Source organism: Astatotilapia calliptera, chromosome 22 (genome assembly GCF_900246225.1).
Source record: "Astatotilapia calliptera chromosome 22, fAstCal1.2, whole genome shotgun sequence".
In the NCBI taxonomy this organism is placed as follows: domain Eukaryota; kingdom Metazoa; phylum Chordata; class Actinopteri; order Cichliformes; family Cichlidae; genus Astatotilapia; species Astatotilapia calliptera.
The window spans coordinates 23,921,678-23,937,650 of NC_039322.1; the positions used below are offsets into that span (position 1 = coordinate 23,921,678).

At 41.3% G+C, this 15,973-nt stretch overlaps 1 protein-coding gene across 2 annotated transcripts; it reads right to left on the bottom strand.

Annotated features, from left to right (window-relative positions):
* Positions 1-917: 917 nt before the first annotated feature.
* Positions 918-15,107, bottom strand: topaz1 (testis and ovary specific TOPAZ 1). Of its 2 annotated transcripts, none has more exons than XM_026156211.1 (20): positions 14,611-15,107; positions 9,146-11,651; positions 9,011-9,060; positions 7,194-7,297; positions 6,816-6,862; positions 6,657-6,721; positions 6,448-6,506; positions 5,775-5,861; positions 5,505-5,562; positions 5,215-5,366; positions 5,028-5,120; positions 4,820-4,932; positions 4,679-4,742; positions 4,414-4,585; positions 4,179-4,279; positions 3,909-4,074; positions 2,741-2,893; positions 2,302-2,505; positions 1,917-2,100; positions 918-1,688 (listed from the first exon to the last, which is right to left on the bottom strand). In XM_026156211.1, the coding sequence occupies exons 1-20, from the start codon at positions 14,903-14,905 to the stop codon at positions 1,490-1,492; spliced, it is 4,872 nt and encodes a 1,623-aa protein (XP_026011996.1). In that variant the 5' UTR covers positions 14,906-15,107; the 3' UTR covers positions 918-1,489. The 2 variants fall into 2 exon arrangements, with proteins under 2 accessions (XP_026011996.1, XP_026011995.1); XM_026156210.1 differs by having other exon boundaries at positions 6,448-6,509.
* Between the last annotated feature and the right edge of the window lie 866 nt (positions 15,108-15,973).

Below are 15,973 nucleotides of genomic sequence, written 5' to 3' on the forward strand. Positions count from 1 at the left end.
TATTAAAAGAGGAGGACAACTGCTCCCTGAGCGAAAACCTTCAGTGATCCTTTATGTGTCAGGAGTATCAGAACAGCTGAGAAACATCTTCTCTAAACACCGGTCTCTGTGGCTTTCAAACCATGTGTCAGCAAATGTGTTTATTTTATGGTCTGCTCATGTCAAAGTTCGCCATCTAGTGGCTGAATAGCAGAAACACCACGTAAGGGCCACAGCAGGGCTTTTATTCCAAGCACTGAAGGGAAAGTCAAGTCAGTGAGTTCTGGATAGAAGCAACTAAATTACATTAAATTATTTAGCTGTTCTGCCACAAAGTAAAAAAATCAAATAAAAACCTCACCAAATAGTATGCAAAAACTTTTATTGTCAATCAGCACTTTGATATTTTTGTGACAGACATTTCAACCTATGCTGCAAAGACTCTGCAACAATATTAAATCCACCTTTCTGTCACGCACGATCAGACATGTCAGTCAGCCAGGGTTGTGCTTTTTAACCAAGACACCGCGTCAAATGCTTCACGCCTCAACTGATGTTCCAGTAATCAAGCTCCTCAAACATGTCGCAGTCACAGATAACTGATTTTTTTCTTTCATGAGGAACCCGTCTTCTACTACAGGGACCATAAAATGAGACCCGTACAGTGAGCGATGCTGGCTGCGAAAAGAAGAGGAAAACATGCCTGAAAGAATTTTGAATAGGAAAGTTCTCTGGAACAGAAATTATAAGTAATGTTGTGTATTGTAAAGTGGCCAGAATCTGAGATTCCAGTAACGCTGCATTTACCCGCTACATCATTGCTGGAGGAGAAATGTTAAAGACTGCAGGGAAGCAACTGTGGTCAAATCCAAAAATCACTTTTTAGAGAAATGTCCTTTCTCATTTGAAAGAAGAAGAAGAAGAAAAAAAAAAAAAGAGCCTTTTTTTTTTTTTAAGTAGAACCTTTTTTTTATGGATACATAAAAACTTCATACAAAGAAAAGGTAAATCACAGCTCCTTAACTGGCAACAATTGAGGTTTTGACATTAATATAACAACATAATACTGTCAAAGACTAAACACCATTATAAATATATACCTATTTACACTCAGATGTTATTTACAATGAAGTAAACACAATCGTGCAACAAACATGCTGGACTCTGTTCCTAAACAGAGTTTTTGCTTTCAAAGAGTCAATCTCACAAACAGATTGACAAATCAGCTAAAAGAACTCAGGAAACAACCTCTTAACCTATTTTAAAACTACTCTGAACCAAAAAAAAATAAAGATAGAAAGAAAGAAAGAAAAGAATAGTAGTTTTTGGTCTTTGTGTTTTTCTGCTCCTCAGTTCAAGTCAATTGAAACATGACCAAGAAATATGCAATCTTTCATATTCCTGATTTCATTGGTTGTTTTCCTGAGAGTCAGCGGCTGTTGAGCACAAGCAGTTTCTAAAGGAAAGAGAAGGAGTTCTGTAGACAGCAAAGAAATAAACAGCTGGTGGTTTAGTGTGTCCACACCTCATGGGCCCACAGATGATTGTGGCGGAGCCAGCGGCGGGCAGAGGGAACGTCCAGCATGAACACTTGTTCTTGTTCTGAGTTGACTGCTGTGTAATGGACTATTAGTTTGGGCTGAGGGATACAAGCTGCAGAGAGGAGGCGGCTGCCAGCAGAGAGGTACTCGCTCTCACAGCTTTGAGTCCTGGAAGAGGAGAAAGCACGAACATCACGTACCACTGCAGTCGAATCTTTACACACACTAACCATGGACAATCTTTTTTTTATAATTTTGAATGCAAAGAGTTCTTTATTTCTGGGTGAAATTATCACATATCAAAGTTAATTGACATCAATCCAGCCCCCCCCCCCAATGCCAATATTTCACTGATTCCATCTGAACAGACTCCTTATACACAAAAACACAATTTACCTTTTGAGAGTAATGGTGAGAGAAGTAATGGGCTCTGATAGGTGGTGAATGACTGTTGCGTTGACAGTGATGAACATCTCGAAGGTGAGAGCCAGCTCCACCTCCCCCAGTCGACAGGGGACAATCAGTGTCATGAAACCAGGGGGAGCTGAGACTCCAGGGTAGTAGCCCACATTCAGAGAATCTAATGAACATGAACGCAGCGAGCACACCTCAGAGTCTAATCTAATCCAAATCTTTGACCATTTGTAAACATTAGCTGAGACTGATCAGACTCAACATCTGGTGCCGTAATAGAATCTGCAGCTGTTTCCTGCCTTCGACAACTCACATTTATGATGCAATGATGTAAGTGTAGCAGTAAAAACCAGAGTGTGGTACTTACGTTTGAAGACTTCCCGAGCCCGGAGCCAGAGGTTTTGCTTGCCCAGTTTCTGTAAAAGTATCCGAAGCACTGTGTGGTCAACAGCCAGGTTTTTAGAGAGCATAAAGTCCACCGTGTCTGAAGCCACAGGAAGTATCTGCCTGTCCACACACACTTGAAGGTGAGAGTTAAACAAGGGGCTGTACCTGGAGATATCCATCGAGTCTGGAGAAAAAAGAAAAACCTCTTTATCAACTAAATTTTTCTCACAGCTGAGCATCTATTAGCGCTAGCAAACACTGTACAAAATTAAACCAGCACTTTCTAATCAGAGTGTAGCGAGTCAGTTAAACTTGTGGGATACTGATCTGGCCAGTTTAGTAGCAAAGCTGACTAACCTGCTGTATCATTGTTTGTTTGTTTTTTTAACTTTAATTTCAGCTCTCTGTAGGTTACTCACCACTTGACTCTTTAACTCCAGGAAGATTACAGAGAAGCTCCAGCGTGTCTCTGTGAGAGGTTTTTTCAGCCAGACGTATCAGCACACGAGTCCTACTCTCCAGATCGGCAGGCTCACACGGCCATGAGGACGAACTCAGGAACCACTTGTTTTCTGGATTAACAGATGTATAAACAAAATTTAAACAATTCAGCAAATAACTGGTTTCACAGTTCTACAACATTACCTACAAGACTATGAAAGCTAGCATTTCTCAGGGCAGCGAGACGACTATCACTTTTAAGGTTTCCACATAAAGTCTGAGGACATAAAACCAAATTTGCTTTTACTGATTTACAGGGAAAGAACTTTAAGTTTGTGAGTGTTAAGAAAAGACATTAATGGAAACCTATTATTGAGGATTGTGCAAAGTCTTGAGTCATTTTTTACACTTTCCTCGCAAGAAGCCAGACTTGTTTTTGTTACACAACTGATCCTGAGCAGCAGCTCTCAGCACTTTCTGATGGTCATTCAAATCTGTCTTTTAGACATTGGTTGCTTTTCCCCTCATCTTCAGCGCAGTCCTTGCACCTGACCACTTTCTTGTTTGCAAAGCTACTTAACACTGACATAGAACTCATCCAGGCATAAAATGATTCATAATGGCCCATACATATCAGACAATTTCTGACATTGATTCTTCAGGCACTTTGTTTTTAGCAGCCAGTCACAAAAACAAAAGAAATCATGTTTTCATCTTAAGAGCTCAGAAAAAGAAGAAAACTTCAGTTCTGATCCGAAAAAGCCTCTTGGATCAAATGTCTTGACAAACGTAATGAAGTCTCCTTTTTTCCAAGCTCTTAAGACTACCATGAATGAGAAACTACACAGACATAATTTGTTCCCATTTCTTTATGCCAAAGATGACACAGTTTAGACAGGCGCAAAATAAAATCTTTGGGATTCAGCTTGTTGACACAAACAGCTATTAGCCGTAAAGTTGACATATCTCAGCACCAGTTAAAAGTTGGCCCTTTAGTTGACTTTGCTTTGCCAATGCAGCATAAATCCCATTTTTATTCGAGCTGTGAAACTCTGCACTTATAAACCATGAAAATAAAACGCTGGTTACATTTTAAGCATGACGACATTAGCTAAATAAACATCAATCAGCTTCACGAGTCACTACCTCGGAGTGTGTTCAGAGCTCCCTCCACGCTGCCACTCAGGAGGAAGACCTCTGCAGCCACAGTGATCAGGCAGCATCGTGACGCTCCGTCCTCGTTCCCAAACAGACCTTTCAGAGTTGAGAAGCCGACTTTTAAAACAGACAGCGTCTCGACCACCCTGCGACCCTGCATCAGTAAACATGACACAGACAAACAATGACATCCTAAATTCGAAGATGCTGCTCAGATGTGACGAGGAGAGTGTGATGCGAGCTGCACGGCCTGATTACCTTGGCCCACTGATGCGTTTTGTGGTACCGTAACATCAGAGAGACTCCAATTCTGCCTACGAAACTCCTCACCATGCTGTCCTCACTTTCATTCTGACACACTAAAGAACATTTGAATGAATAAATAAATGAACAGCTACTTTTTTCCCCTCCAGATTGGAATCTGGAAGGCGCTAGTACACAGAACCACACTGGGAGAAGAAAACTGATGTGTATCTCTACTTAGAGCTTTTACCTGTCTCAGCAAATACAGAAAAGGGCAGTGACAGCTTGTCTTTGCCCTCAGACAGGAGCGCGACAGCAATGCGACCACTGATGCGCTCCACTTGGCTGGGGTGCTGGTTGGACTGGCAGATCCCTCTAAAAACCTCACCTATCCTCCTCCAGTCCTCTTGTTTCATACAAAGCTGACACAGACAACAAATACAACAAATACACACATGAGCACAACGCACCACCATCTTTACAGACAAAGCTGTCAAAAGATGTGAAGCTCTTACCTCCATTTCCACAATGGAATGGGCTAAATTCAGGTACTCTGGAAACGGTGCACCAGAGGAAACCCTTTAAGAGTGAAAATAAGAATTATAAGAGTTATGATTAACAAATGAAAACAATTGTGAACTTTGTGGCTCACTCACTTGTTGTTGCCGGACACCGAAGGCGAGTTTGGATGAATCATTTGCTGGAAAAGAGGAGTGTTCCTTACACAGTCGAGGCAGTCCAAACTCAGCTCTAGTCCAGCGTTGGCCATCTGTAAACATACAGACAGGTAGTCTAAATTCTTCCAGAGGCACATAAAGCAAATGAGCTAAACTCAGAGCATAATGAAAGGCAAACAACTGATACCTTGAAAGTGAGCTGCATGAGTTCAGGCACAAAGCCCATCACACCCTTTTCTCTCACGCAGTTAAAAAGGGAGAGGAGGAACTCGTGGCTGGGCTAAAAAGAAAACAAGATCAACGTCTAATCTCGTGTCAGCATCAATCAGTTGTTTAGTTTTCTCCGTGGTTAATGTCAGGACTGCTACACTGACCACTATGTTGTGAGCCAAGCCAACACTGAGGACGGAAAAGACCTCGGACAACATGCCAGCTTTCAGCAGAGCCCAGAGGAGGGAGAAAAATATCGGCAAAGAGAAATACACTCCTGGCGGGTTTTTCTGGTAATATCCTGTAAACACAGCTCCTGAGGAGAACAGGGGTAAAGCAGGAGAGGAGAAAGGAGACCGATGACGCAGCAAAGATGGGCAATCAGTTTAGCATGCAGCGTGCACAAAGGCTGTGGGAGAAAAAGAGAAGTGGGAAGGAAAGGAAGGAAACTCACCTGCTTTCTGAAGGCACGTTGGATTTTTGATGAATCTTGTCACGTTTTCAATACAAAACTAGCAAATGAAAAAGAAAGTGTGCAATTACAGCGATGTCACAACAGAGGGTGATGTTGGCCCTGCAATCTCCAACAATTCAATTTGATTTTTTAAATTCAAGATTAAAAACATAAAATGTACACAATACACAAACAATTTACTGTCTTTGGTGAAATCAAGAAAAAATAAATAAATAAATAAATAAATAAAGTAAAAACCACAGAGTGTACCTTTTCATCCCCCTCCATAGGCAGATGTTGGAAGCGACACATTTTGAACCCACAGGTCAGTGATTCACTGAAGTACAGCCTGCAGTACTGGGCATTTAGACAGCATCACACAGTCAAGTTATAGCAATGCAATTCACCCACAGTGCAAAACATATTTATTGTACAGAAGAACGAACTGTACATCTACAGTAACCACGGCGACATTAGTTTAATTCTTTTGGGAAACCTCAAGCTGAAACCGAATGATTGTCAGAGCAGACCGTGAAACTGAGGCCATTTCTGTTCATGGTTTAGAAAATGGAAATCGTGCTGTATTCAGCAAGGATTCATTAGTTTTAGAGACCACAAACTCATCAGTGAGTTGTTTACTGAGGTCAGAGATTTAAAGGTATTTAAGATTCATTTTCAAAAAGGCCACATCCATCTTTATACACAGACTATGGAAAGGACCCTCATATCTCCAGATACTGTATATATGACAGTAATTTCTTTATAAGTTTAAAATTAGTTGTCCTACTAGAACTTCCAAAACCAGTTCTGACTTTTCCAGATTTATTTCAGTTATATTCTATTAAATAACTGGAAAGTCCAATCTATGCTAACGCCACCGAACATGTATTTAAACTGAGCATTTTTTCAGTAGCAACATGGTAATATACAAAGGAACACTTACAGAACTTGATTTCAGGCGCCTAAAATCCATCATGTTTGCGGAGTTTGTGATCCATGCCCCTGCTTGGAGACCAGAAGAGCCAAAGAATAAAGTAACGCTGAGCACTCACATTGGCAATTAAGTTATAAAATGAGGAGTTATTAGTGAGAACAAGATAAACGCAACAGCAATTAAAGTTCATTGTCTGAGCCCTTTTCATTCTCCCTCACCGGTTCCCATGGACATGAGTGGGGGGATGTTTTGAAAGGAGTTCACCGTCTTGATGGGCTGGCTCCTGTTACAGAACATAAACAATATGATGATCGCGAGACTGAAAGATTAATGTGACAAATCAAAGATCAGGTCATGTGCACTAAGCAAACTGGTACCTTTCTGGGCCACTATTTACATGACTGCTGTTGGTATCAGATTGAACCTATTGGAGAAAAAAAAAAACAACAACACATGACAGATACACTATTGTGCATTTATTATACTTTAGAAGCAGGATAACGTATGAAACACCCATTCCTTTGAAAATAAAATTATTTAAATTCAGTATTTGATGTGTCAGATCTTTAAACATTGTCCCTGTAATACATCAGACTCAGTGCTCTGTAAAATGCACAGAGAGCATTTATGCAGAAGAAGCCCTATTAAAAGCCCTGCCATGTTTTTCTACAAAACCTCAGGGAAGTTAAAACCACTGACGTGCACGCTGCTCCTTTCTCTATCTATCTGATTGTGCAGAGGACCCATTACTTTACCACATGTTTGCTTTGCTTCTCAGTGGAGGTAGGGCATGTGTCGCTCTGTGCTCCAGTATGGGTGCTGCTAGAATGAGGTCTCCATGGCCTGCTGTTACTCTCCTCTATAGGATTTGAAGAAGAAAAAAAAACAATCACAAGTTAATCTCTGGTCTACTGAAGTCTGTTCCAATCATAGAGGGGAATTTTTTTTAAAGTATGTCAAAGTTTTGGGTCATTTCAGGCCATTGTCTCCATTATAATGGCCATTATCAAAGTTAGTTGAGTTAGGCATCTTAAAATTTCCACCTACTAACTAAAACGTCTGAGACAATAACTTGAAATTTTGAACAAACATCTGTACTGGACAAAATATAATCACATTTACCACATTTCATCTCTCACAAAAGGACCACAAGCTTTGAAACTCGTGTAAGAAAATCAACTTACTGCACAATATTAACCAGAAAATCAATCCTTTAAAGCTTAATGGCGATAAACAACTTAGACATGTTGGTATTTTCATGTGGGACATCATAAGCAGTCAGTTAAATATAAAATGCAAAAAAATTTAATTTCCTTTTAAAAGCAGTGAGTTTCTCATTTAGGAGCTGTTGGGATTTTCAGTAAGCTCCGTAAAACCAGTTTACATGTCTCTCTAATCTTTGAATTAAAAACAGTTTGAGATATTAGGAGCAATGCAAGAACTAAGTAACTTAGTAATGTACTGCTGCAGAGGTGCCAAAGTGGATTTTAGCCACATAAAAGAATCAACCAGGACATTTTTATTGCTTTAACTGCAGTCGGACTGCTCTTTCCAGCAAGTAAGTGAATCCATAAAACTCCAGACTCCAGCTGTTTATCTATATCTGTAAAAAACAAAAAAAACAAGCAGCTTTCTCCATTTCTTTCACAGCAACTAGGGCTGTGTGATATGACCAAAATCTCATTTCCCGATATAAGACATTTATCATCCCAACAATGATAAATATCACAAAAATTTTACATTTTCTGTGAATTTCGGGCAACTTGACTTGCGTGAAGTGGCTTCAGCTGGGCACCGATGCATTAAACTACATTTTAAGGCACAAGTTGAAACAGCCACAGTTTTATTTGTGAGCATTTATTACACGGCGCGCTGCAGGCAAAATCCTGTTCTAAGGTTTATTTTTTAGCACCTGACGGCTCTTTTTAGCTTCTTGTCCGTAAACACTCTGCATACTATTTCATGTGATTCGGTTTATTTTGAAAAATCTTAACAGGATCTTCAGCTTTATTGTGAAAGGTTTATTTGGAAAATAAGCGGACGGCGGAGCCACGCGATAGTTTTACTGTCATTGTTGCTAATGACAACACATAAAAGCAGTCGCTTGTCCGTCCGTAGTGTGGTTATATTAAATATAAGAGAAAGAGAGAACTTAATTAAAATTAATTCTACAGTGACCATCAAAACCATGAAAAAAATATTACCGTAAACAATTTATTTTGTGACACCACGAAACAAATGATAGCGTAAAATGAAACAATAGATGTTTTCATATGGTCATCTGATATATATCATTATATCGAACAGCCCTAACAGCAACCCTGTTACTTTAGATCATAACAGGTAAAAATCACAGACTCTGCGTCCCATCCATGTGGCAGAACTTTAGGTTGAGTCACAAACACTGACATGCCTTTACTTTTACCGAGCGTTCTACTGTTTTTACTTATTTTCCTTTTTTAAAAATGTTTAGCTTCTTTTGTCTTATTTTCACTTTATACATATCGAAGGAAACAATAAAATATAGAAGACACTGTCATCATGGCTCAGTTTCTCTGCGCACTGATCGTACCTGTGTTATTGGGACTGTCACAAGGCAAATCCACAGTAACTGGAGCCAATCTAGAACAAAAGTAACTTTTATTTATAAAGCATTCAACAATTAATCTGTCACTTGCAGGACTTAATGTTAAATATAAGACCTTACCTCTCTTGCAGCTCCTGTGACGCTCCATCTCTTCTTGGAGTATTCACCACAGCAGCAGGTTTGGTTCCCGGAGCCTCGGCAGCTCGGGTAGGACCCAGCTTCAGCAAACTTTGATCAGGCAGGTTGTCAAACAGTTCTGGGTCGTCCTGGATCACGTCAACAAGCAGGATGTCCTGTTCGTAGGCTGTTAACTCGTCCAAAATGCCAGGCTGAGAATCACCAGCTGCTTCTCCTTGGGTTTTATCCTCTTCGCTGTTTGCTATTTTAGACGGGCTTGATCCCTCTTCTGTGTCTGAGTGTGATTCTCCATCACTCAAGGCCGCACCGTTCTTTTCGTCGCTGCAGGAAGAAGAGCAGGGCTCTGTCAGAACACCTGAGCTAAGGCTCGGCTTTATTTTACGATGTAAGGAAACTTGTTCTGAAATTCGGTTACCCTGCTCCACATCATCCTCGTCATCACTTTCTTCTTCACTGCTGGGAGAAGACTGAGGTTCCCTTGGTGTCTCAGGAGTTGTAAAGTCTGACAAGTCTCTTTCCAACTCTTCAATATGGTGCTCAAGACAATCCTTGCAATTATCATTTTGTGGCAAGTTGCTCACATCTTTGTTCATTTCTTCCTCATCTGTACTGCTTGAGCTGCAGCACGAGAAGCTTCTCTGGCACAACTGCCGTTGTGGTGAATGGACAGGGGAGAGCAAAGGTGGAAGCATGAATTCATTCAAGTCTGACTCTACGCAGTGTTCCTGGGAGATGCTGCACAATAGTGAACCCACTGAAGCATTGCCCCTAAACGAACTTGCACAATAATATGGGTCCAGTCTGGGGGAGCTCCTGCATGGGAATGGTTCCTTGTCATTTTCATATTCATCTTGAGGAAGGACAAAGGATTCACATGTATGAAAGGAGTCAGGGCTGTGCAGAGGAACATTGGGAGAGGAAGAAGCTGTTTGGGCTTCTTCACAGGAGGACAATATTTTGTCAGCAACATTGACTCTCTTGGGAATAAGCGATGAAGGTGGGAGAGAAGATGTTGTGGCTGAGAGGCTGCTCATGCTGCCCTGTGTGAATGGAGATGACATAAGAGACAGAGTGGTGGCAGTGTCCCAGTCACTCAGGCCGAGGACTGAGGGGGAAGGGGTCGATATGGAGGTGACAGTTTCTGGTCCATTAACTAGCAAAGCCGAGGCTGAGACTCCATCAGTGCCACGCTCCCTTCCACACTGAGCTGGAGGGGGGAATGATGCCGTATCTGAATTAGGCCTGGTTTCTAACTCTTCAGGCTGGTTAAACAGCGGTGAGGTCTCCATGTCTTTTCTGTGCCTTTTCTCATTTCCCTGAGCAAAAGCGCTTTCTCCATCCTCTTCCCATTTCTCTGTAGGTGCCTTCGGGGGAATGTCCTTGAACAGGTTACTGGATGAACCTGGCATACTTTGATTAGCTGTTGCAGAGTCAATCCCATCCTTTGCTGATGGATCAATAGTCCCTGCTGTGGTAGAAGCATTTGCTGTGCAAGTCTTTGAGAAAGGCCAGGCCATGTAAGTGCGTGCACATGAAAAATGTATTTTTCTCAAATACGCCCTTACTCTCTGGCAAGTGTACGACTCTGGTGCATCTGTATCCTCGTCACTAACATGATCGATGAGATCTGACAACACGTGTGATCCATCAGCATTTGTGGGATCGCCTTTCTGACCACCTGAAGCGCTACACTTATCGGTGGGCGCGAAGTCCAAAGTGCTGCTGCACTCAATGCTATCCCCTACCTTTCCTTTTTCTCTACAAGTCTCTGGGCTTACTGGATCTGATCCTGGACCAAGGTCCACTTCAGCATCTCTGTCACGCATGCCACCTCTGCAGTTGCCTGTCTTTGTATGCTCATCTAGTAAAAAAGAAGCAGAACAAGTTGCAGAGTCTTCGCCTGTCTGACTCCGGTGGAAAGGACTCACGGTATGATGGGATAATGGCTGTGAATGCATGCCTTCATCCAGGTGGTTCTGGCGGATCAGACTTTGAGACTGACAGACGGTCTTCTCATCCTGAGCACTTGGACAACACTTGCTACTTTTAAACAGAGCCTTTTTCTCAGTTTCTGATTCATTATGCCTTAAACAAGTAGGCCAAAACCGTATTGAAGCTCTCATCTCCTGCTGGAAGCAACGCACAACCTTGTTCTCGAGAGCATCCGGTAACACATACCCACAATCGTGACCGCAAGCTTCACATTTTTTGGCAACGTCACAAAGGATCACTTTGGGATACTGGTTTATCCACACGATAATCTTCTTAGAGCTCTGAGTGATTGTGTTTTCTTTTTCGATTTCTGACTGAGTAGCAGGTGGCTCTGACCCTGGGCTAGCTCTTTTTAGCTTACCCGGCGCCTTGCGCTGAGGGGAAGTGTATTTACATTCCCCACAGACACCACAGTGGGAGGCTCCGACGGCTCTTCTTAGTAACACTTCTGAACCAGTAAGACCGGAGAGGTTTGGCTCTTTATGTCTACCAACATCTGCAAGTGGAAACAAAACACTTGTCAGAGAGTGCAAAACGAAATAACAATGATTTACCTAAGCATCAGAAAGAAACATCACCGTAGCTTTCTTTCCTTTTTTCTTTTTCTTTTTAATAACTGCTTTTCAAACAGCATCGATTCCAATCAATATCGGCACCATTTGGGATCATCTCATTCACCATCTTGAACAAAGGCTTAGAGCAATGACTGATTTCATTAGAGGCAGGAAAGTCAAACAGACCAGTTAATCACAGAGGCATCAAACGAAAAAAACCTGAACAGAAATCAAGAAAATCAATCAAAATTTTAAAACTGTGTATATACTGTATATTCTGTGTATTTATTATCTCACTCCTGTTGCCTGTTTATGCCCCGCCCTTATCTTCAGCGTCATGCTGCTCTGGTGTACCTTAATTGCACCTTGGGGATAAATAAAGTCTTTCTGATTCTGATTTTGAAAAGCCAAACCAGGAGATATACGAACCAATCGTGTTGCTGCACTGAGGAACGTGGATGACGTCCTCACATATATCGCGGTGGATATATTTACTCATGGATCAATTAAATCAACAGTGTCTATTCAAATGAACTAGAATGGCATTTGCTCAGTGTTCTGTCAGGATGAGCAGGGACCTTTTTTTCCCCCCCGCATATAATTTTAAATTCTGATGACAACTCAAAGTTAAGGTGCTCTCTTTGTTCATTTAGGTATAGGCTTCAAAATCAGCTGAGATGGCTTCTGAGTCGCGGAGACTTGCTTCTTGAAGAACTTTGTTAGGATTTGTCCTTCTTAACGTCTCACCCTTGAGAAAATAAATAAAATAAAAATCGATTTTCATATCAGTTTAATTTACCGAATCTACCCAGGCACAACCTTTTTTTGAAGGCTAACCCATAACTGATTATAATTGTGACTGGTACAACAAAAAGGCAGAGAGGTTTTGAATTATGTCAGAAAATAAGCTCCATAGGAAATAAATGAAGACACTAAATTATAACACTTTTGTTAGGCCATAAATGTTCTGTGTTCAGTGCAATGACACTGTACACATAATTTACCAGACAACACCTTCTCTGGGACAATGGACATCATTAAAAAATGTAAAAAAAAAAAAAAAAAAAAGATTCACAATTGGGGCACTATTTACTGAAGTATTTCATATTGCAGGAAAAAAATGTCTAGAGCTTGTGTTAACCAGAGATCTTATTTCAGACATCTAACCAAAATATCACTCAAAAGATTGACTTTAGGGAACTTGAAATACAAAAATGTAAATGTGTGTTAAGGTTTAGAGAAAGAAAAAAAAAGCTCTTACTTTATAACTGGTTATGATTTAGTAACAACGACTGACTGAGCCTGGAAAACATACATTTGGTTAACGTTCCCACTTCTAATAAAGAACTGTAAAGAGTAGGTTCACTAAGCTTGAGTGGCAGCTATGTGGAACAGCTTCCCAGGCTGTGAATGAGACAATCCCCAAATTACCCAACTGAGGTTTTGTCGATATGTGAAGCACTAACCAGGTGATATTAAACTGCCTGCCATTTGGACGTTTGACTATCACGAGCAAGTGAATAAGGCCTCAGTCACACAGGCCCGCAACCATCAGTAATGAGGGAAAATTGAGTACTCCAGCCAGTTTTGACTGGATGCTAGAGGTTAATGGCATTCACTAAAGGATTGCTGATAAACCGGTGCGAGACCCCCTGGCAACCACCTGCTACTAGGGAAAAAGGTGTATTCCCCAAACATTTGGATGAAACATACTTTTGACTGCTTTGGTCACTGGCATAGTACCGGGATTTTGGTTTAAATGATAGCGAATGACTTGCATAGGCTGAACTTTTACTTTCAAGACCATCTTCAGGTTTTACTTCAGCTGGGAGAGCAGTATTTGCAGACAAACATGAAAAACTACAGGCAAGTGCACCATCTTTTTGAGCAACGTTCAAGAACATAAGAACCACTCCCAAAAAGTGTGGGAATAGGCATGTTTCCCTAGCAACCGGTGGTACTATCACGTCCAATATGGGGACAAATCTGTAACAACATTGTTTTTATACACTTTATAAAATAAATAGATTATATTAAAAAACCTTAATAGGAATATACAGCCGGGGATTTATTTAGTCAATCTAGCTCATGTTCAGCAAGTAAGACGAGTGCCAGCTATATGAACAGGAAATGTATCTGCTATTAGCAGGCTGCTAGTTAGTGTATAATTAAACTCCATCAGCTCCAATCCGGGCAAGTAATAGCTAAGAAGATCCTTCATGTCAGGTTCAACCATGAACTGCATGATATCCACTAAAACTGGATCGTGTTCAGTAGGACTTTACCACATTGTTAGCTTAGCATCTGACACAATTTGGCACAAATTAGCAAAGAGTTAGCTAAAAGCATAAACCTATCACAAAACGCCCAATTGTAAAATCAATTTAAAGGCAGTGCAATTTAACCAACCTTAAAACCTTTAACCTTAAAAACTCTAACTTATAATCCAGCTAAAGTGCACCTTACTTGGGATTCCCTTCGCACTCCTCCCGATTTTGCAGAAGCAGCAGCGGGCTGAGGATCACACCCGGCGGACGTGGCCTTCACTGAACTCCGTCCCTCTCTAACACCGACCCTCACGCTTTTAGCCCGGCGTGCCACACCACTTTTACCATTAACGTCGCACTGTCTGAAAGGACATCTACCCGACGTTAAATCGGTCTGTCTCCTCCTCCTGGCCAGAGTCGCCTGGCTTGTCAGCTTCATTTGATATTTGGACCTTTCACTCCTTGGATTCGTCCTACCGTGGAGCCGTTTGAAAACACACCAAATAAACCGCGGTCTGAGGCACGTGTTTCTGACCCCCCCTGCTCTGTTGATACTTGCCTCTAGTGTTCGGCCCGTCTTGTTTATCAGCGCCTCGTGACTCAGAGTCTACTTTACTCTTTGTTTTCTGCGTACCTGAGCCATTCTCCTCCGGCTCCTCCTCGTCGTGAGTGCTCGGCGGCTGTGTCTTCTTTTCGGAACCCATTGTGTGCGTCAAGTTTTGGTCGGGTTCATTGCTGCCCGGAGGTGACACCATATCTTTCTCTGAAATTAGCTGCACGGAATCAAAGTTTTTCTCTTGTTTTTTGCTTTCAGCCTTAATTCTATTCAGTAACTTTGGGTCTCGTCTCCGCCGCGGGGTCAGCTTTAACCCAACAACGTCTTTTAGCGCAACTCTGTTGAGTTTCACCCTGCTAGAAGATGGAAACATGCTAACAGTTAAAACTGTGCCTTCCAAAACTTATTAAATAATTTACCAGGCTGCTATAAAAGTATTTTTCAGAGTAACGCTGGAACTTGTTCTTCTTAAACCATCATTACGTTACTATTCGGGGCCCTCGCACTCGTGTTGCTGCCGCTCACTGTTAATTTGAGATTGACATGGGGAGCTAAGGTGTGCCCGAATCATTGCGCATGCGCAGATCATTTTGCGTTTCTTAGCCGTCCTACGCACATTGCCAAATAGCTTCTATAACTATACTAACTTTTAACCAGAGGTGGCCCAACTATAGATATTCTGTACTCAATTAGAAGTGCACATACTTGTATTAAAATACTCTTGTAATACTCTTGTTAATGATTTAACCTATTCACTCAAGTAAAAGCAACAAAGTACAGGCTCTGGAATGTACTCAAGGGAAAAGTAACAATTGAGTATGCTTCTACCAGGAATTTTGGTCTAAAGCCAACAGAATCTCGCACTATGTTAATATAATAAAATCATATTAATTGCTGTGAACACAAACTTATTTCAAAGAGAATTTTAATTCTAATGATTGTGCATTAGTTCTCCAGGCTTTGGTCTTTCAAAGTCTTCTCTGGACATTGGCTGCTTTTTCACTCATTTTCATTCTTGTCCCTGTATTGGACTATTTTCAGAGGAATATTTTCATGTGCTAAATGACTAAAACTTGACCCATGAATCATTGAAGAGTTAAGAAAAATGGTACCAAAAAGCCTGCCAAAAACTCTCCACAGCAGACGAACAGCAACTGAAAGTCATGTATGTAAGAAACAGGAAAAAAACCCAGCAATGACCTGACACAGGACGTGAGACATGCATCTGGCCCTTCAGATGATCCATCTACTGTTCACTAAAGCCTCGTCAGAAATGTTGCAAGTGAAAGGTTGGCTGTAAAGAAGCCGTACCTAATAAAGGGAACTGGGAAGAAAAGGCTTATGTATGCCAAATTACAAAAGAAGTGGACTGAACAACATTTCTGATCACGTAAGGAACCCAAAATTCTTTGGTTCACATCACTGTATGTACAGACTAATG